General features: G+C 38.3%; 2 protein-coding genes across 2 annotated transcripts in view; one reads left to right on the top strand and one right to left on the bottom strand.

The window, feature by feature from the left end:
* Positions 1-2,188, top strand: part of FASTKD1 (FASTK mitochondrial RNA regulator 1) — a 34,320-nt gene extending 32,132 nt beyond the window's left edge. Inside the window, exons 13-15 of the mRNA XM_055397512.2 lie at positions 61-199; positions 1,352-1,466; positions 2,015-2,188. Coding sequence (XP_055253487.1) covers positions 61-199; positions 1,352-1,466; positions 2,015-2,110 — 350 coding nt within the window. The 3' untranslated portion in view covers positions 2,111-2,188. The remainder of the gene's footprint in view (positions 1-60; positions 200-1,351; positions 1,467-2,014) is intronic.
* A 4,947-nt stretch (positions 2,189-7,135) lies between these two features.
* KLHL41 (kelch like family member 41) lies at positions 7,136-22,243 on the bottom strand. Its single transcript, XM_055397517.2, has 6 exons — positions 21,038-22,243; positions 17,244-17,401; positions 17,013-17,120; positions 13,662-13,847; positions 10,268-10,414; positions 7,136-7,466 (listed from the first exon to the last, which is right to left on the bottom strand). The coding sequence occupies exons 1-6, from the start codon at positions 22,145-22,147 to the stop codon at positions 7,355-7,357; spliced, it is 1,821 nt and encodes a 606-aa protein (XP_055253492.1). The 5' UTR covers positions 22,148-22,243; the 3' UTR covers positions 7,136-7,354.
* Positions 22,244-22,994: the final 751 nt, after the last annotated feature.

The following is a 22,994-nucleotide window of genomic DNA, read 5'->3' as shown; positions in this document are numbered from 1 at the left end:
AAAATTTTACCTTTAAGAATCTACCTGATTCATCCTGTTGGTTCCTGTGCTTCCTTATAGACTTTGAGTGTATCTTGGATAAAAGGAGAAACCCTCTTCCTTATGGAAGCCATAATACAACTTTGGAAAAGCTGCCAAAAATACACTTGGAATCAAATACTCAAATAGCTGGATCAAGACTGCCACCAGGAGCTGAAAAGTAACTTTCTTTTAGCTTCAGATTTTATTATCTAAATGTTAGATTTGACACAATTTAATGAGCTCAACTATCAAGGATTGTTTATAGTAGAATATACTCCTGATATATGTCACAAATTCTGCCTACATTCCTTTGCTTTTGTTGTGCTTTCTGCCTTAATCTCCATCCTTCACTGCCAAAGCTGAGCAGTCTCTAAAGCACTAACCTTCCCATTGTCCTCATTGGAAATAAATAGTATCTTCTTCTTTGGACCTCCTGTGCCTCTCTACTTTTCTGAAAAGCACACAGCTGCTTCCTACACTGAATTACAGTTATGTGCTGTATATCTTATGTTCTTTGTTGGACGATTTGTTGTTGTTCAGTCGCTCAGCTGTGTCTAACTCTTTGCGACCCCCAGGGACTGCAGCACGGCAGGCTTCCCTGTCCTACACTATCTCCTGGAGTTTGCTCAAATTCATGTCCATTGAGTTGATGATACCATCCAACCATCTATCTCATCCTCTGTCGCCCTCTTCACCTCCTGCCCTCAATCTTTCCCTGCATCAGGGTCTTTTCCAATGAGTCAGCTCTTTGCATCAAGCGGCCAAAGTTTTGGAGCTTCAGCTTCAGCATCAGTCCTTCCAGTGAATATTTAGGACTGATTTCCTTTAGGATGGACAGGTTGGATCTCCTTGCAGTCCAAGGGACTCTCAAGAGTCTTCTTCAGCACCATAGATCAAAAGCATCAATTCTTCAGTGCTCAGCCTTCTTTATGGTCCAGCTATCACATCTGTACATGACTGCTGGAAAGATCATAGCTTTGACTAGATGGACTTTTGTCAGCGAAGCGATGCCTCTGCTTTTTAATACATTTGACTATCAGCTGTGTCTTTTTATTTTTATGTCTCTCACAGTGCCTTACATATGGTAGGTGAATAATAAATATATGCAGGACAGAGAAACACACAGATGAAAGCATGTAGATACTATAACTTGGTCTAATCTAATGAAGAGGATCATTTGTCATTAATTACTAATTTTAGTAGAAAAATAACTTAGTATACTCAGTTGGCTTTTTTAGTTTATAAGGATACACCCTTGTTTCTGAAATGTTTGTAATTACTCAGTTTCTCACTTTAATTTCAGAAGTAAATATTTATTTTTCTTACATAGGATTGCTTTGGAATTTTTGGATTCAAGAGCATTTTGTAGAAACATCCCTCATTTAAAAGGAAAATCTGCTATGAAAAAAAGACATTTGGAAATTTTGGGCTATCATGTGATTCAGGTATGAAATACTTATATAATTCAGCCTCTAGAAACCCCAGAGACATTGGTTTTACAGGTATCCTCTTTTAAGGTGAAAGTTATAGATTTACCTTTTTTTTTAATATTAAGAAAAGCTATAGTAAAATATCTCTGAAACAGAATACTCTCCATTTTCTTTTTTGAAGAATAGCAAATAAAAATCAGTTTTTAAATTGTCTGAAGACGATCTCTTGATTTTTATATTTATCTTACAATGAAGAGAGTCTCTATGGAGATGGATTGAGTTATAAGAGAAAAAGGCTAGTGTATAAATATAAGACAGGCACATAGGAAAGAGCGTCCATTCTTGCTATTGTAGGAACTAGGAGCATGAAGGCTTTGAGGCAGAAAAGGGTCTTCCAGCTGTTGTCATGAAGGACAACCTTCCAAAAAGAGTTCAAAGGCTATGCTTATGTAAACTAATGTCTTAGGGTCTTACAGCTCTTTTCAGTGTTCTTAGAAGCCTCCCCTGATCTTTTTTCTTGTTGCTTTTGAGCTTTCGTTTAGATTACATTACTTATTTTACAGATCCCTCATTTCGAATGGAACTCCATGGCACTGTCAACAAAGGACGCACGAATGAACTACCTGAGGGAACGGATATTTGGAGAAGGCATATCATGATTGTAGCTTTTACTGAAAATTAGTTATCATGTTGTGTCATATTTGGACTTAATTTAATTAAAAAGTAATGATGTAGAATTTACTGACTTCTAGGTCAACTGAATATCTATTAACAGACATTTTACAATTGAGTATCTTCTCTACTGTCTAGTTGGGAAACTTTAAAATTCTTTATATAAAAGACATGTAGCTTTTAGGTAACTTAAATAGTTTGTTGTTCATTCTTTGAGTGCATACTATGTGCCAAGAACTATTTTATTTTTTATTTTGTTTTAATTATTTTTTGTTCCAAGAACTATTTTAGATACTAGATATACTGGAGTTAGTACAGTATATCTTTCATGGGTTGAGTTAAACACAATAAATGAATACAATTCATTATATCAGTATCTTAGATGATATTAAAAACTATAGAGAAAAATTTGAACCTTGGTGGGGGAGTGATAGGAATATTGTGGGTGGGTGTAATTTACATAGGGTAATCTGGGAAAGGCTCACTAAGGTGATATTTGAGTCAAGACATAAGGAGTTACCTGGGACTGGAGAACTCTAGGCAGAAGGACCAGTAAGTGCAAGTATTCCTGGCATATTTGAAAATAACAAGGAATCTACTGTGGCTGGAGCAGAACAAGTGAGAGGTGGAAATTAGAAGTATATTAAAGGGTAGGACTGATAACGGTGCCAAATATATACTACCTCCTGGCTACCCTGAGATAAGAGGCCATTGGAGAGTTCCTAGTAAAGAAATAAAAACTCGTATTTTCACTGGATCACTTTTGCTACTCTGTTTAGCTGATGAGAAAAACAACTGCAGTGGGGCAACTGTATAAGCAGGGAAATTCATTAAAAGGTGATTGCAGTAGTCCAGACAAGAAGTGACTTGGAGAGAGCAGTAGCGGTGAAGGTAACAAGAAGTTGTCAGTTTTTTAATGTATTTTGAAGGCAGAAGCAACATCACTTGCTCACTGATTGGGAAATGAGGTATGAGAGAAAGGAGTCAAAGATAATTCTAAGTTCTTGTCCTGAGCAACTAAAAGGATGCCGTTGCCATTGGCTGAGATTGGGAAGTCTGTGAAAAGAGGAAGAGGGGATAGGAGAAGGTCATGGGTTTGGTTTTAGACATATAGAGTTTGTGATACCTTTTAAACATCTAAGAGGAGACATCAAGCAGGCAATTCAGTAAATGAATTTGGAGGTCATGGGAGTGGTCCAGGCCTTAGTTATAAATTTGTGAGGTGACAGCAGTTTTTAATGTGATGAAAGATGACGGGGTCACTAAAATGTGATCAGAAGAGAGTGTGAATGGAGGAGAGGTCTGAGGACTGAAGTCCTGGCGCCCCAACATGAAGTCAAGAAGAAGAGGAAGAGCCAGATGCTCTGATGGTTCAGGAAAGATGAGGACTGGGCAGTGTCCCTTAAACTTAGTAACATGCAAATTATTGTTAGCCTTGAAAAGAGTAGGTTTGGTGAAATGGTGGCTATGAAAGCCTAATTGCTTCAAGAAAAAGTGGGAGGAGATAGTTTTCTTACAAATGGACGCAAAGAAAGGGGGTCGTAAACTAAGGGGAAAGTAGACCCATCTTTAAAAAATTTTTATTTCATTTATTTAAGAACTGTTTTTGTTTATTTATTTTGGGGTCTTCATTGCTGTGAGGGCTTTTCTCTAGTTGCGGTGAGCAGGGTAATACTCTCCAGTTGCAGTGCCTGGGCCTCTTATTGCTGTGGCTTCTCTTCTTGTGGAGCACTAGGGCTCTAGGGCACGCAGGCTTCAGTAGTTCTGGTGTACAGGCTTAGTTGCTCTGTGGCATGTGGGATCTTCCCAAACCAGGGATTGAACCTGTGTCTCCTGCACTGGTGGGTGGATTCTTTACCACTGAGCCACCAGGAAGCCCCCAAAGTAGACCAATCTTGACCTGGTCTGATCCCATACATTTTGAGGGAATAATGATTTTCCGTCTTATATTTATTTTATAACACAGTTACTAAGAGCCTCAGTTCAGTTCAGTTCAGTTCAGTCGCTCAGTCGTGTCCGACTCTCCACGACCCCATGAATCACAGCACGCCAGGCCTCCCTGTCCATCACCAACTCCCGGAGTACACTCAAACTCATGTCCACAGAGTCGGTGATGCCATCCAGCCATCTCATTCTCTGTCGTCCCCTTCTCCTCCCGCCCCCTACTGTGTGATAAACTCCCTAACCCTTATTCCAAGAGTTATATATGTGTGCTTAGCAGAAAGCCATATGTAACTACCCACAGGCTACTTGGTGGGCGTGCAGGTCATTGGCCATCTGAAACTTCATCTTCCAACTCTGCGACCCTCTAAATTCATTCTGTACCAAAACAAGTTGTTAGCCAGAGTGCCTTGGATCTTAAGCATAGCTTTAGAACATGTGACCTGCGTGTGTTTTGGTCCATTGATATTTAATTTAGGCTTAGCTGAAGTACTTGTTTAAAATATCCAATTACTGTGCATGATTTGAGCTCCAAAATGTGAACTTCACAGAACCTTCTTGAAAAACAGAATCAGAATTGGAAGCAAATGAAAGATGTCTCCTTGTAACCAATCTGCCTCATTTTGAGTTTCCTCATGATACTCATTTGTGTTTGCTGAAATCCTGTTCGAAGTGCTTGTTATCCACATTCAGGAGTGTGTTTTATTTCTCAAGCAAATGATTCCAGGGACTAAACCCCCAAGTAGGTTGAAATATCTTAGCAGAAAGCCATATGTAACTACTTATGGCTTGTAACTACTAAACTATCCAACTTTTAGAATTAAATGATTAAGCTGATGAGGGTTATAAGTGGTTTCCTTTGGATATAAATTAAAACCCAGTTTTTGTATAATTAACATATTCATACATGGAAGTCTTGATTAAATGACCCTTAAGGTGCCTTTTACTTACTGTTACACATAATCTGACTTCTCATGTACCCCATCTCTTACTTCCCTTTCTCTAGGCTGCCCGATGCAAATGGTTTTATGTCCTTATATTTCTGTTTGATGATTTTTCTATCTAAATAACTTTCAGTGCAGTTCAGTTCAGTCGCTCAGTCGTGTCCGACTCTTTGCAACCCCATGAATCATAGCACGCCAGGCCTTCCTGTCCATCACCGACTCCCGGAGTTCACTCAAACTCACGTCCATCAAGTTGGTGATGCCATCCAGCCATCTCATTCTCTGTCGTCCCCTTCTCCTCCCGCCCCCAATCCCTCCCAGCATCAGTCTTTTCCAGTGAGTCAACTCTTCGCATGAGGTGGCCAAAGTCTTGGAGCTTCAGCTTTAGCATCAGTCCTTCCAATGAACACCCAGGACTGATCTCCATTAGGATGGACTGGTTGGATCTCCTTGCAGTCCAAGGGACTCTCAAGAGTCTTCTCCAACACCACAGTTCAAAAGCATCAATTCTTCGGTGCTCAGCTTTCTTCACAATCCAACTCTCACATAAATAACCTTGGTTGTTATAAATAAAAGTGTCCCTTTTTTTTGATTGAGATATATATTCCATAAAATCCAACTTTTTAAAGTATATAGTCAGTTTTTAGTGTACTCACAAGATTATTCCTCCAACACCACTACCTAATTCTAGAACAGTTATTTATTCTAGAACATCATCCCAAAGCATTGTTTTTACAACTTAATCTCATGTCTACATGGATCAGCACTCTCCCCCACAAAGTAACCACTATCATGCTTTTATAGTAGACTTCCCCTTAATAATTCTATCCCCACTCATGTTTTTATAGTAAAGACTTTCCTTAATAATTCTGTCACCCAAGTTTGCATCTCTAGACATCATAATTCCCCATCCCTACCTTATTTTTCTCTACCTAATCTTTAAAAACATTCTTTTTTTTGCATTTTAATTTTTTTGACCACACCATGCAGCATTCAGGAAGATCCTCAACCATGGATTGAACCCCAGACCCCTGCATCGGAAGTGCAGAGTCCTAACCACTGGACTGCCAGGGAAGTCCTTGGTTTTTAAGTCTGTCTTATCTATTAGCATTTCTCCTTCTTAACAATTTAGCTGCTAAATAACCTGTAGTTTCCCGCCTTGGGATTTGCTGATTGTATACTCAGGGTTCAGTTCAATATAGAAAAGTACTCAAGATTATACTTCAGAGATCCATAGTAAGACTGAATTTTATTGAATGTTTTTATAAATATGAACATTCATATTTTTATGCAGTTGCTTAACAAGTAATAATGGAATACTCCAAGTCAGTTCCAAGTCAGGCCTCTCAGAAAATAACACATGTAAGGCTAGAAGTCAAACATGTCTGTGAAAGCACATGAGACCCATAAGCAATGATTAGTTCATGACTTGCAGACAGTAGAATGTAATGGTTTCGGACAGACTGAGATGTCATCTTACTGTGTATGCTAAGAACAAACAACTTGAGTGTAGGGTTTTACATCCCAGAAAATAGAATAATACAGTCATCCTTCTTTCTATCAGAAATTTGCAAATAGGTAGCTCTTTAAAGTATAGATAAAACTCAAAGCAATGAATACCCCCGCTGGCCCCAAATTCTGCCCAAGCAGTTAAGGAATCAATCCTTTTCCTAAGATTGCCTCCCAACCCTTCTACTACAGATACTGCAGTTAAGGACCTGAAGACTGTGATTTACTGGTTTTAAATTTAAAATTTTTAAATTTGATTTAAATCACAAAAAATATACCAGTGTTGCAAAAAGAAAGGGGAGAAAAGAAAGACAACTTGAATTTGACTATTTTTACTTAGAGACTTTTCCCTTTCAAATGAAATCCATTTATTCCATTTCCAAAGTTTTCTCACAGCATATAATCTTTAATATATTACACAGGGCTTGAAGCATGAGGAAAGGTTTTTGCTATTTAAAAAATTTTTTTAATGTAAACGTACATATTTCATTCTCCAGTTTCATTTGTAATAGAAAAAGGAGTGTAAAGGCACATTAACAATGCAAATGAAAGGATTAATAAACTCAAATTTAGGAAACTCCTTTATAATTGGTTGAGACAGATTAACAAGAGAAATAATCTGTTCAATTTAATATTTATTATTTTTTTAAGTTCTGATTGTTACATTGAAGATTCAATAACTTTGAGGTTTTGATGCCCACTGCTAATCTCTTGGACAATAACACAGTAGATAACTTCTACATGGAATCTCTGTATAGGCTTTTTTAAAACAATAAATTAAGGCCCTATTACCCAAACAGACCACCTCCCTATCTATTATGTTTTTCACCTTCTTGTTTATAGCTTAGACAGTTTGAAGAGATTTAACCGTGTTGCTAGGCAACTAGCTCCTGAAGCGTAACGTATTTCCTTCAGCATCCCAGCCCATTCTTTTTTATCATCTTCATACCTGATGGAGAAAAAGAACATAATAAGTTGTTTTAAAGTAGACAGTTCTATAGATCTCCTGGTATTAAATATTTCTCTGAGAAAACCCTATTTGATCTTACCCAGAGGAGGATGCACTTGACTCATAGACTAACACTTGAATTCCTCCAAAAATGTGCATTCTCTGAGCATATACCCAAATTATTGCCATGGTATTTAATCTGGATGCTTAGGCAGTTAAACCTTCTCTGGGAATCAAAGACTGATCAGTGATGATGAGTAACAGGCAATTAATCCTTCACCTTTGGACTGCTAGAAATGCCTGGTCCCCATGAATCAAGGTCAGCAAAGAGTAAGAACTGGGAAGAGCAGAGACAATTAGGTCACCTTGATCTGATTTCAGCTGTACCCATACATCAGTGTGATGCTTGGCACTGGACACTAGGGGTCGCTCTGTAAGAAACCATTGTTCTTCCCCGTTACTGTCCTGTGTGAGTACTGCTCTTCGACTTCGCACTTGACCTTAGGTAGGAACTGGTCACCCTCTCTGAATATTCAGGGTCATGAAGACGCAGACAGCTTGAGTCCCTTTGAGACCTGTGTGCTTCTCCTTTGCCTGGTGCCTGAAATGCCATCTCTGCATGAGAAATTCCTCAACACTGCCTTCTCTCTGAAGCCTTTCTCGCCTTCCTGAAGCAGAGTTTGTTTTGTCTTCATTTCTCACGGTGTTCTTTGTATGGTATCCATTGATGATAACAACTATCATCCTATTTTAATGTTTTTATATTTATGTCCTCAACAAGCTCAAAGTTACATGTATTTTATTCACTTTAGTATCTTCCCTTCTCCAGAAGCTATGAATACTTGGCACATAGGAAATATCCCCAAATCATTCTGTGATGAGTGAATGAGATTTAAAATAATTTAAAAATTAGCTGATGCCTATGTTAGGATCAAGAATCACTGATAATTCTTGTTTTCCAAACAAGAATTATTATCCCTGTTTTTCAAAAACCCTAACCTTTCCAGCCCTCCATTATTTCATCCTTTTTTTCTGCCGCTTCCAGTGTTTACCCTTCTCACCCTCTTGCTGAGTCTTTCCTCCCTGGAAATCTCCAGTTTCTTTATCTTCTTCCCTCTTTTTTGAAGGGAAAATGATAACAGTTAACTTCCTTTTATAGCCACTTTCTCTTGCCCTCTCACAGCTAGTTACCGTTATAATAACATAGGGAAATGATGTCTGATGCATAAAATAATTGTTTGGTTAAGCTGCCAGCCTTTGAGCCTTCCAGTTCACCAGCTGGGAATAAGGCATGTACTGGTTCAGTACAGAACCAATATTATCCGTTTTTCTCTCTTAGGCTCAGTGGTATGCCTCCATTGATCACTCCTCCAAAGCTGTACTTATAAATTTCAATCTGCAAGCAAATCTAAAGCATAAATTTGGCAGTTTCTGGATGAATATAGCCAAAGCTATGGTTTTTCCAGTAGTCATGTACGGACGTGAGAGTTGGGCCATAAAGAAGGCTCAGCACAAAAAAATTGATGCTTTTGAACTGTGGTGTTGGAGAAGACTCTTAAGAGTCCCTTGGACTGCAAGGTGATCAAACCAGTCAACCCTAAAGGAAATCAACCCTGAATATTCTTTGGAAGGACTGATGCTGAAGCTGAAGCTCCAGTACTTTGACCACCTGATGTGAAGAGATGATTCATTTGAAAAGACCCTGATGTTGGGAAACGGGAGGAGGAGAAAAGGATGGCAGAGGATGAGATGGTTAGTTAGCATAACCAACTCAATGGACATGAATTTGAGCAAACTCTGGAAGATAGTGATGGACAGGGAAGCCTGGAGTGCTGCAGTCCGTGGAGTCACAAAGAGTTGGACGCGACTTAGAGACTGAACAACCACAAAATATACCGTGAACTCATGCTCACCTCAGGCAACTGAGATCTACCTCCTATAAACTTAAATCAGCCAGCATGATGCCTAGGCTGAAGACCACACATAGGGGGGACCCGATAGTGACCAGACATCTACATAATGTATGCTCTGCCTCAACTGTGTTACCGTGTGACTCTCTTTTATGATACAAGTTACACTTCTGCTCCCAAGACCCCTGGATACACTGGTCTCTATGTGCTATTCACTGCATTAGAAACTATGGTAAAATACACACAGATACACCTTTTTTATAAATACATTCATTTTAAGGTTAACTGTAAAATAGTTCAATGGAATAACAACTGTGTCATACTTGGGAGACCTGCCCAGCACCTATCTTAGAGGTCAAGTGGATTGCTACTTTTCACTTCTCTTTTAAAAAGGTTTTATAACCGAACACTCTGAAAATTGGAAACATATTTAAATTAGGTTCAAAATAGAATTAATGAATCATGGAAAACTCAAGAGGTTAAATGTTTCTTGAGAGCCCTGTTCTCTTGGGAAATAAAATACCCTGTGGGAGGAAGGTAAGTGGTTTGGAAGCCTTTACTCTATGGGATGCCTAGAGCATTCATTACACTTTTAAAACCGGAAGGGAGCTTAAAGGATGAGTTGTCCAACTCTTAATTACTGATTAAGATATAGGCCCCAGTACATTCTTTCCCAAGCTCACAGCAAATTAGAAGCAGTACTTGAAAAAGTATGTACTTGAAAAAGCAGTACTTGAAAAAGTATGTGAAAAAGTTCAATAGGTTCAAAGAGTGTTTACCACCAAAAAGTCGTGTACATTTTGGGAAAGTCTGGCTTCCTATGTACTTCAAAACTGTTTTGTCTTACTTGATTAATATTTAGTTCGGAAAATTGGAGTGAACAAAACTTACTTCCATATGTCATTGACTTCAGTGGGTGCAAATTCTTTAGATTCCAGCTGAATCATGGCAAAACCACCAATGGCATACAGGGATCCAGCCAGGCTGACCAAACTGATGGAACTTCTTTCTTGGGGAAATTCAGTCATTACTTCCCACCTGGGAATCATTGAAGGTATAGTTATTGTAAAACCTTAAAAAATGCCAAATGTATTTACTGAATAATTATAAAAAATTAATAATGAAAAATTTTGAGTAGCACAGTTCAGTTCAGTTCAGTTCAGTCGCTCAGTCGTGTCCGACTCTCTGCGACCCCATGAATCACAGCACACCAGGCCTCCCTGTCCATCAGCAACTCCCGGAGTTCACTCAAACTCATGTCCACAGAGTCGGTGATGCCATCCAGCCATCTCATTCTCTGTTGTCCCCTTCTCCTTCCGCCCCCAACCTTTCCTAGCATCAGAGTCTTTTCCAGTGAGTCAACTCGTCGCATGAGGTGGCCAAAGTATTGCAGTTTCAGCTTTAGCATCAGTCCTTCCAATGAACACCCAGGATTGATCTCCTTTAGAATGGACTGGTTGGATCTCCTTGCAGTACAAGGGACTCTCAAGAGTCTTCTCCAACACCACAGTTCAAAAGCATCAATTCTTCGGTGATCAGCTTTCTTCACAGTCCAACTCTCACATCCATACATGACCACGGGAAAAACCATAGCTTTGACTAGACGGACCTTTGTTGGCAAAGTAATGTCTCTGCTTTTTAATATACTATCAAGGTTGGTCATAACTTTCCTTCCAAGGAGTAAGCGTCTTTTAATTTCATGGCTGCAATCAGCATCTGCAGTGATTTTGGAGCCCAAAAAAATAAAGTCTGACGCTGTTTCCACTGTTTAACACAGGCACCCAAAATTAGAAGATTAAATTTGCTACTGGAAAATATCTAAATATTCCTTTATTTGAAAGATCTAACCAGATGAGATTTTAAGGCCCTCAATTCAATCCAAAAATACTTCACCTTTATCAGTTAGCACCTTCAACAGTGGTTATCAAACTGTGTGCCATAAACAGTGGAGTGTTGGGGGGCAATTCTAGGGTTCCAAGGCCCTACTGTGTTGGGTTTCATTTGAATGCTAATACAAATTTTAAAAATCTTTGAGCTCCATAGTGTCTCAAGAAATCTCCAAACCCTTTTTAATAAAGCATGTGAAAAGGATAGTTTCCGGCTCCCCAAGTTACACTAGTGGTAAAGAATCTGCCTGCCAATGCAGGAGACACAAGAGACACAAGTTCTATCCCTGGGTCAGGAAGAGTCCCCTAGAGGAGGAAATGGCAACCCATTGCAGTATTCTTCCCTGGAAAATTCGATGGACAGAGGAGCATGGTGGGCTACAGTCCATGGGGTCACAAAGAGTTGGACATGACTGAACACATATGAGGACAGTTAACAAACTAGGGTTGGGAATTTTCTTTTTAATAATTTATCCTTCATCCTGTTAAATAAAGGATTTATGGGAACTTTTTAATGTTAATGGTTGTATGAAACAGGACCACTAAAGATAAAATCAGTCAAATTAGCTGGAAGTATCAAGAGTCTAGAATGAGTTAGTCATTTTGGTAGCTCTCTGCCAGTACTCTGGCATTAAAAGTGGACCTCATAGTTTTTCTCTAAATATATCATCTGTTTAACTATAAAAAATAATATATGTACATTGTAGAAAATCTGGAGAAACAAGTTATAGAAGAAAACAACTATCACCCATGATCCTATCCTTCAAATATAATCATAAGCAAAACTTTACTATATTTGTCATTCAAAAATGCATATAAATTTAAATATCCATCTATACACATGTACTGGAGAAGGCAATGGCAACCCACTCCAGTACTCTTGCCTGGAAAATCCCATGGACAGAGGAGCCTGGCAGGCTGCAGCCCATGGGGTCACTAAGGATTGGACATGACTGAGTGACTTCACTTTCACTTTTCACTTTCATGCAATGGAGAAGGAAACAGCAACCCACTCCAGTGTTCTTCCCTGGAGAATCCCAGGGATGGAGGAGCCTTGTGGGCTGCCGTCTATGGGGTCACACAGAGTCGGACACGACTGAAGTGACTTAGCAGCAGCAGCAGCATACGAATGTACAAAACTAATAATATAGAGTATTTACAGTTTTGTGTGTTGCTTCCTTAACTTCTTATGAGTGTTTACCCATATTATATAGTCTTTAAAAACATGATTTTTAATGATCATAAAAATCCAATTCCATAAAACTTCCTTGTAATTTTCAGACTAACTAAAGGCTATTTTGAACTGTGGTGTAGGAGAAGACTCTTGAGAGTCCCTTGGACTGCAAGGAGATCAAACCAGTCCATCCTAAAGGAGATCAGTCCTGAGTATTCACTGGAAGGACTGATGTTGAAGCTGAAACTCCAATACTTTGGCCACCTGGTACGAAGAGCTGACTCATTTGAAAAGACCCTGATGCTGGGAAAGATTGAAGGTGGGGGGAGAAGAGGACGACAGAGGATGAGATGGTTGGATCGCATCACTGACTCAATGGACATGAGGTTGAGTAGACTGCGGGAGCTGGTGATGACAGGGAGGCCTGGAGTGCTGTAGTCCATATGGTCACAAAGAGTCGGACATGACTGAGCGACTGAACTGAACTGAACTGAAAGTCTATTTTGTAATCAGGCATACTTGGTTCCTTAAAAAAGTAATAATAGTGTTCTACTTTTTTATTTATTGCTAAACGAGGAGTATAAAAACTATATACTCATCTAGATATATGACCTCAAAAACTTGAAAAGGACTAATTCTATATAAAGAATATCTGTCATGTATCTTCACATTAATTTAAAGCCAATACAATCTTAAAAGTGAAAAAAAAGAGAATTATAAAGAACACAAAAGAATCAAACATCTGAAGCATTCATCCTTTATAAATATCACAAACTCAGTGAAGGTCTTTTAATATTTAAAGAAACTACACATTTCAAATCAAATAACCTTATAGACAGGGAGGCCTGGCATGCTGCAATTCATGGGGTCGCAAAGAGTCGGACACAACTGAGAGACTGAACTGAATTGAACCTTATAGAGAGATGTATATCCACTATTGTGTATGTAATTATTCAGAAGTATTACCTTTGCAAGGCTAAATTCACAAAATTAATGACAAGTGAGGGCAAATTGATTACTCCAACATTAACTCAAGGGTCACGTATTCCAAATTACAAACACACATAATGCATAAAATGTTAGGTGTTTCATACCTATAACACCAAAAGAAACACAAAGATACGTCCTCTTCAGTCCTTGCCTCCCTGCCCTCCTCTCCCCTTGTCCAAATTAGAAACTGAAGCATACAGTGATTCATATTCCATAGTAAGAGAATACAGCTTACTTATTGGTACTGAGGTCAAAAGCTTCAACTGAAGCTGAAAGACCATCTTCAGTGACACCTCCAGCAATCACAATTTTGCCTTTATGGACTGCCACTCCAAACATGGAACGGGGGATTTTCATTGGAGCCAGATCTTTCCAATCTCCTTTTTTGGGGTTGTAGATGAACACTCTGTTTGTACACTTTCTGTAAAGAAAACACAACAAAATGGTCCTTTAAGAATTTTCCTTTTTTGAAAGAAACAACTTGACTAATCACTTAGCTTTGGTTCTCACTTGAAATATGTAATATAGTGAGGATCAGAAAAATTCTTAATCTGAACATATGTCACCAAGCAAAGGACAATAATAAATATGAGAACCAAAACTATTTTATAACAATTATACTACTGGAAGGTAGCATCCTTTACTTTTGGCAATTGCTTAGAGGTCTCGGAGGCATAGATTTTAATCCTATCTGCTACTAAGTTAAATGGAAAACATGAATAGAGTTAACAAAATTCATAAATTCTTTATTGTGCCTCTGTTACAAAAATGTTTATTCATTTCATTATCTGAATATCCTAAGAAGGAATCAGTTAACTTAAAAAATACTTAGGTGTCAATGTACCTACCTATTTTCAATGTAACTGTAATTTGATGATTCATTACATTTTGCTGCTGCTGCTGCTGCTAAGTCGCTTCAGTCGTGTCCGACTCTGTGCGACCCCATAGACGGAAGCCCACCAGGCTCCCCCACCCCTGGGATTCTCCAGGCAAGAACACTGGAGTGGGTTGCCATTGTCTATCACTAATATATCAATGCATTTTAAGAAATCTGGGACTAAAGATTAGACAACTAGTCATCCGAGCTGATTAGTACTGAGAACAATTTTACATGCTAAATGCTACCAGAAAAACCTGGACCCATCTGAATTCTTTCTTAGGTTCTTATGATTCCATAATTTACTGATGGGAGTTTGAATTTCAAATAACAATTAACTGGATATATCTGGTAAAGCCAAAAAAGCAACAAAACAAGCCCTCAACTTTCTTTTTCACTAGTTTTATAAAAGCCCAGATTTCTGGAGTAGAAGCATTTCCTGTAATATATGACTATGAGTATTATCCTAAAACTCCGTAAGAACACGATCCAAGAGCATGTTCTTCAAATTTAGTGGCAAAAATGAGTATAATTCAGTGCTTGCTTTTAGATAATGACTCATTTCAAAGTTCTTCACTCTGGCATTTGTCAAGCAATGTTGTCTTGGTTAATCATATTCTCAAGATGAATATATTCTTACTGACAAGACCATATGCTTCTTACTGACATATCAATTTCCTAGTTACTAATACTACTTGAAGGAAACAATTTAAATTATTTGGCAGGGTCACTATGTTTCCAAAGTCAAAACACTGCTTAACACAGATTTTCCATTCCATTTACTGAGGAAAAATGCCCCAAATAAGATTTAGCACTGAGTGTGTTTATAATATGGCCTTTCTTTAAATGTTTATTTAATGGGAATATCTGGCATTAAGGAGGATATCAAGATTTCAGAATATGTTATCATTGAATATAGATTATATAAAAACTCATTGCTTTTTAAAATCACATATTCTATGTCATTTTAACTGAATAATAACCATTAATTATTAACTCCAGAATATAGAGTTCTTTAATTCTAGCACATTTCCATATTTTACTCTCCTTTCCTGCTTTGTCCTTAAATTCTTTCTTTTTTGCCACTTTATTTATTTTTTAATGAAAGGATAACTGCTTTACAGAATTTTGTTGTTTTCTGTCAAATACCAACAAGAATCAGTCATAGGTACACCTATGTCCCTCTCCTCCCGGACCTCCTTCCCGTCTCCCTCCCATCCCACCCTTCTAGATTGTCACAGAACGCCTGTTTGAGTTCCCTCAGTCATACAGCAAATTCTTGTTGACTGTATTTTACACATGGTGTTGTAAGTTTCCATGTTACTCTCTCCACACAGCTCAGGCTCTTCCTCCTCCCCTCCCCACCCCCCACCGTGCCCACAGGCCTGTTCTCTACATCTGCTTCTCCATTGCTGCCCTGCACAACCTACAGCCTATCACACAGAGTGAAGTAAGTCAGAGAGAGAAATATAAACATTGTATTCTGATGCATATATATGGAATCTAGAAAGACGGTACTGATGAATTTATTTGCAGAGCAGCAATGGAAAAACAGACATAGAGAGTAGTCCTTAAATTCTTAATTCTGGCTTCCTTTCCAGGACTGGACAACCCTTAACCTGGGCAAGTGATATAAACCAAATTAGGTGGAGTTTTCAGGGGCGAAATTTGTTATCATTATTGAAATAAAAAATCATCATTTTACCAAACAGGCTACTGGTTTAACTGAACTCAGTTCTTCCGTAAGATCTCTTTCCTAATTCAGTTCAGTTCAGTTCAGTTCAGTCGCTCAGTCGTGTCCGACTCTCCGCGACCCCATGAATCACAGCACGCCAGGCCTCCCTGTCCATCACCAACTCCCGGAGTACACTCAAACTCATGTCCACAGAGTCGGTGATGCCATCCAGCCATCTCATTCTCCGTCGTCCCCTTCTCCCGCCCCCAACCTTTCCCAGCATCAGAGTCTTTTCCAGTGAGTCAACTCGTCGCAAGAGGTGGCCAAAGTATTGCAGTTTCTATCCCTTGAAAAGTACCTAAAAATCAGGTTATATGAAGCTTCATCCTCTTTTTCTCCTAAGAGACTGGGTGCTACTGAGTATTCCAGGTATATTTCTTTTGTTTGATCAGTGCCTGTTTGTGACAAGTTGTTAAATATTTTGAATATCATCTGTCCAGGAATAAATATGTGAAACATTGCTGAGGAAAGAGCTGCCTGCTTTTCAGTCACCATGGTTTTCAGTTTCAAACTCAACTATCTAAATTCTCTCTTATGAATGTAAAGTACAAAATCCATGATTTTTTGTAACTATTGTTTTAGTAGCTATATTTTAAATACTACATTAAAGAGAGATGCTTAATTTTTATCTATCAATACTTATGGCTAAATGCATAAAAAGTCCACTGGTTTTAATGTAGTAAAATATAATTATAAATAAGCCAAAGAGAAGACTTGATTATGCCCCTAAACTCTGCAATGGAGCTATTATGCTCATTCCTAGCAATATATTGGGCATATACAAACTGACTTCAGCAGTTTAATAATTTTATACAGTTTTCCTTCATAAGTTATTATTAATATCCTCCAATAACATTTCAAAAATTTATTTTTAAATTTTACTTACAAAATGTTACGGGTGAGAACCAAGTATCATTCCAGTATAAACAGAAAGGAACACCTGGATATAAACCATAAGATTTTAGGGTACTTACTTATCATCTGTCTTTCCTCCAAGACAATATATCATCCCCTTATGTGAAATCACACTATGGCCATAGACTTTGATAGGAAGCTTTTTAACTTCATTCCATTTGGCTGCCCTAAAATCAGAAGATGATAGAATTTATATGCTTTCAGTAAATTTCAGGTTCTAAAATTATGATTTTGTTATAGACACTCATATACCTGAATGCTTAGGAAATGAAAATGTCATGCCAACTTACACAGGATCATAGCATAATACTGTATCCAGAGAAGCCTCTGTTTGAAGGTCTTTGCCTGCAACTACATAGATTTTGTCATCTATCTCTCCCAGACCGAAGAGACACCTAGCTGAAGGCAGAGGTGGGAGTCCAACCCACTCAGATGCTACATTATCAAGCTGAAAGAAAAAAAATATATGAGGAATTGTGAAGCTTGTTATAGGTATACCAAAAAATATGCTATACTTTGTTGTTTAGAATTGATTGAGATAGTAGAAGATCTCATAAGTTTAACACTATAACTCAGAAAGGATCATATTTTACCTTTAAATTACCAGGAAAAATGAGAAAATCTACACAGCCTACCAAAGTAGCTAAAAATACTCAAACCTGGAGAACTTGGGAAAAGGAAAGAGAGAATAAAATAGAGTCGCCAGAGATTAGTTAGAACTGTGAGATTTCTTGTCAAACTTTCTCCCCACATTACCTTGTTCAGGTTTGAACAAGGAATCAATACTTCGAGGACATTGGGGAAATAGATTGTCACTGTAGGGAGGGTCACAGTATGTGAGTGACCCCCCGCAAGCTATATTTAACATGCTCCAAGCTGGCACCCAGGACACCTGGACCTGTCGCTCAGTTCACAGACAACTGGGACGTTAGATATTATCTTTTTTTCTTTCCTTAAACATTATTAAGTTCTCCATGCTTCACTTTATTACTTCAGATACAGGCAGGTGTTACAGCCTATAACCTCCCAGGTTTTGGTGGGAGTCATTTAAAATGCTCTTTTCCTTCCCTCCCACTCTTTCTCTCTTTCTGATTTAAATTAGAAAGGAATTCTGCTTGTTTTTGCTATTGCCAATTCTGCGAGCCTAAGATAGCCTCCAAGAGCCCATGCTCTGGGATACGGCTGGCATGAGCTTTAGCACTTACTATTGGTAATTTTAAGATTTTCCAGTTTGCATTTTAGGACACCAAGGCATAAGAAAGCTGCTGAGGGAATGCAGTCAGAGATTTGTTGTTCTCTCTAGTGCTATTTCTATGTAGCAGAAGAAAAAGGAAAAAAACCCAGAATAACTGGATACCAAGAATAGATGCAGATATTCAAGTCTGTGGTATATCCAGATGGTGATCACTAATGTATTCATTTTTGAAAAAAATCCTTTATCAAGAAACCAATAGGTAGTATAGAAGCGATAATAATGACAATTATTGACTTTTTTGGGATTCCCTGGTGGCTCACTGGCAAAGAATCCATCTGCCAATGTAGGAGATGTGGGTTCAATCCCTGGTCGGGAAGATCCCTTGGAGAAGGAAATGGCAACCCACTCCAATATTTTTGCCTGAGAAATCCCATGGACGGAGGAACCTGGTGGGCTATAGTTCATGGGGTCACAAAAGAGTCAGACATGACTGAGTGACTAAACAACAACAAAGGAATTTTTACTCTGTGATAGGCTTCATACTAGGTGCTTTATACAGGTAATCTAATTTAGTCCTATCATCTGTTATCTCTGATTTAGAAATGAGAAAACAGGCACAGAAATGTTAAACAATTTGCCCAAGCTCACAGAGCTTTTAAGTGATACTTGATGCAAACTATATAAATTCATAGGGTTTTTTTCTTTTTTTTTTTTTAATGGGAGCAGCAACCACCATAATCCCAAATCAGAGGGTTTAGTGCCCACGCTACCCAATACTGTCTACCTTCCCATCGACCGTCCGTCCGGTCGCTCAGTCGTGTCCGACTCTTTGCGACCCCGTGGACTGTAGCCTACCAGGCTTCTCTATCCATGGGATTCTCCAGGCAAGAATACTGGAGTGGGTTACCATTTCCTTCTCCAGGGGATCTTCCCCACCCAGGGATCGAACCCGGGTCTCCCGCATTGGAGGCAGACGCTTTAACCTCTGAGCCTTCCCATACTACCCCCAATAGGGCACTTTCTATAGTAGACTGCCTGCCAGGTGTTTTTACAGACGAGCTGTCAAGCTATTTAACCTCTCTGGCTTCAGTTTTCTCATCCCTAAAATTAGAGTTTGGACTCAGAATACTTAAGATGTGGTGCTGTTCAAAGATTTGATAAAACTGTTAATTCTATGGGGAAAAAACCCTCTCTTATCAAGGTAAAAAAAATTATCATAATCTAATTCTAGTATACAATCAAAGGTCATATGAATCCTGACTTAATACATTTTAAACAGAGGTGACAAAGCAGAAAATACAAAACCTGAAATTCTCACACATTTTCTTGTGAGTCATAATCCTCTTTCACAGTCAAGTGTTTTTATCCTGGCTCCCTGTTTTATCCTTGTCTCACTATTTGTGCCTTTTAAAGGAGCAAGGCATAGGAAATGATAGGAAGTTGACCTTTTCAACTTTGAGTAACTGTTTTTGTAGCTATAAGGAACATCACGCATGCTTCCTGAACCAGAAATGTGAGGCTATGTCAATAAAAGCAAGGGTAGCAATAGGATCGAAGGGACTGAAGAGAAGGCTAGAAGTATTCTTTGGATCTGATTTCCAGGTTATTTATGTTTTGATGTCATTTTTACTTCCTAGATATATTATTGTCTTTTCAACTGAATTTACCCTTTCTGAAATTTATCTGAATTTAAAACTAGCCCTTAGGAAGTTTTCTGGCCCACATTCAAATGCTTATGATTACAGCTTCTATTGTTACTTTTATATTTCATAGTTAACATCCTTTAATGGAATGTGGAAAACTAAGAAGCATGGTTGACATGTATTATGACATTTTTTGAGATTAGCAGAAGCTGGGTAAAGAGTCTGTTTTATAAATGCATAGTGTGTCACACAGTTTGAACTTGCGCATTACCTGTGGGGTGACATTCTATACTTACTTATCTCTGGCCTTTCGAATTCAAGGCCCATGAACTACAGGCCATGAGTAGCCATGACCTAAACAAACCCTTTTGAACTATCTGTAAGCTACAAAGTACTGGTATTGGTATTAAAGATAAAGTCACTGATTCCTTCATAAACTGGTAAAGTATAATGTGTTGGTAACATGAAACTAATCCCTTTCAAACGAACTACAGAGAGTTTGTTTAGGAGGATCTCTCTTCTCAGAAACATCTATGGTTTCATAAAACAGATTAAGTTGCAATAATGTCTAAGTACAACTCTGATCCAAAGAAATTTGATCATTTATCATAAATAAAAATTTCTAAATACAATTAATCGATTCAAACTAGTGATGTTTGCATAGACAGTATTTCCTCAAAGGTGATCCAAAGCATGTAAAATACTTATACAAGTTCTTTTCACTTTCAATAAAATTGTATTTTAGGCAGTAAACCATAAATAAGAGATGAAATGCTACCACTGAGAATTTCAAATCAAGCAAACTTGGAAAAAGGTAGAAAAATGATCAATTATAACTTTTTGTAATGTGTTGAGCACTTTGATTTTAGAAAATACCTATTTTTCAGAAAGAGGATACAAGATTAAATTTTGTTTTTAATAAAATACTGGACTTTAAAGGATTACAGTCACAATCAACTATAAACATGACATTTTAGGTAAAATAGCATAAAGAAAATCATGAGCCATCACTTATACATGAATTAGAACCTCATTCTTGATGAAAATGTTTATTAAATATTAACAAGCAGTTAACTGATCTAAATATTTGTCAGTAGTCTAATGAAAATGCAAGGGACTGGAATAGGACATCAAGTATTGACAGAATACAATACAAGCAGCCTAAGTAATTCACGATCAGCTAACTAGATGGTGACTAACATCCTTTCCTTTATGTCTCTACATATGTGAGGACAGCCTTTCTTACCTGGAAGAAGTAGGACTGTAGAGGTTGATCTTTATTTTCTTCATCCACGTACAGTCCTCCTACCACGTACACCTGATTTTGTTGGGTAACGATGCTGGAATGATTTCTGGGGATCTGCTCAGCCAGCGCAGTAAGGTAGCATTCATTTTCTGTGGGATCATAAGCCACAGCAGCTGTGTCATTAACCAAGAGGATGAGGTCCTTGACAAACATCCCATGCCTGGGAATATCATTCAGGTAACCAGGAAGTAAATCTTCGTCACCAACATCACCATTCACCTCACCAGCCCCAGCCTTCTCTGTGTTTTTGCTAGGTTCTGGGAGTTTGCCTGCAAAGGCGTCTTTGAGAACTTTGATTTTTTTCTGGAGTTCTGGGTTGCTTTTAATTATATCATCTTTTTCAACATGATCTTTAAAATATTTTTCTGTCATCAGGCGAAAACGAATACAATCAAACACTTCGCTAAGGTTTTTAACCCTGTTCTCTTTGTCTGTTCGCACCCATTTCATCACTGCCTCAAATACTGCTTCTTCCTTTTCTACATTTAGGCTGTCGTTGGAAATGACTGAGATCAGCTCCTGCGGAGACAGCTGCATGAAGTCCTCTTCCTTACAAATCTGTACAAAGCGATCAGACACAAATTCACGGGCAGAGATGGCAAGTCTCGGGCAGTCAAGAAGAAGTCCTAATCTTAGAATAGCTAGACAGTTACCAGGAGCAAGTCTTTTCTGAAGATAAGAAACGCAGACAGTGAACACGGAGGGGATCTGAAAGCGGCTGGCCAATGCAAAAATATCTTGCACGTTTCCGTCGTTGAGATCGATACTGGCAGAGTATAGGTACTTAATGATTAAATCCAGGACAGCAGGATCCACATTATCTAGTACTACCTCCTTTTTTTTGGCCTCATCAATTTCAGATAAAAAATACTCACGGAAGTAAGGACTACAAGCTGACAAAATCAATCTGTGGCAGGGAAGACTTTTGTCACCTGCTTTTAGGGTGCAATCGATGAATTTTTTCTCATCCAGGAGATCTTTCAGGCCATCCTGAAGCAAGGTGGATTGGTAAAGCCGCAGCTCCTCTGCGAGCTCCCGCTGGGAATCCATTTTGTGGGTACCCTGGGTAAGGAAGGGGACACTGAGGCCTCAGCTCCTCACAGCACACAGGTCTAGCAGGAAAGAGGCAGACCAGTGCGCTCTGCCCAGCTCGAAGCCTTTGCAATTCAATCTCACCAGCTAAATATAGATACCAGTGCTAACAACGGGAATGCAGGAGAGCTAGTTTGGAAGAAGAGTTGCTTTTGCAGCTGTCAGAGATTGAAAGGGACAACTGGAACTTTTAATCACTAAGGAAACAGCTAAGAAACAAGAAATTTAAATGAAGTGGGAAGCTTTAAAATACATAAAGCATTAGAAGATAGGCTAATAAAGGATACCACAAGAAAATGTTCATTGAACTAACAGAAAACTGAATCATAAAAATGAGTCAGTCTGCTAAAACTGGTCTAGTGGCAAGCTACTTGGCTATCTGAATTAATGATGCAAAGGTCAAGAATATGAGGTGAGTTCATTTGAATACTCATGAGCAAGATCCTCTTTCCAATAACTGTTATAAATGTTTATTTTCTACTTAAAATAGCAGGATAGATAATATTCTTTGAGAAGTAGGAAACTTAAAGACTGCTACTTAGGTAGATATTTTTTTTGGAAAAAACCTTTAAAATAATAACACCCCCCCCACATCATGACTAAATTAAATGGAAAGAAACTGCTAACTTTCTAAGACATCCTAAATTATCGTTACACTTAAGTGGAAAAACTACAATTAGTATTGAATTAAATTATGATATTACGCGTTCACACTCTGCCTTGCTCTACAAAGGATTTTTTTTTTCTACAAAGGATTTGATGTGGCCAACAACAATAATAAAACCAGGAAAAAAAGTTAAAAAGT

This window comes from Moschus berezovskii, chromosome 2, assembly GCF_049115385.1.
Source record: "Moschus berezovskii isolate FMDL1 chromosome 2, NW_MosBer_1.0, whole genome shotgun sequence".
NCBI classification, from domain to species: Eukaryota; Metazoa; Chordata; class Mammalia; order Artiodactyla; family Moschidae; genus Moschus; species Moschus berezovskii.
Note: the sequence above shows the minus strand (reverse complement) of the source record. Positions and strands in the feature narration are given on the sequence as shown.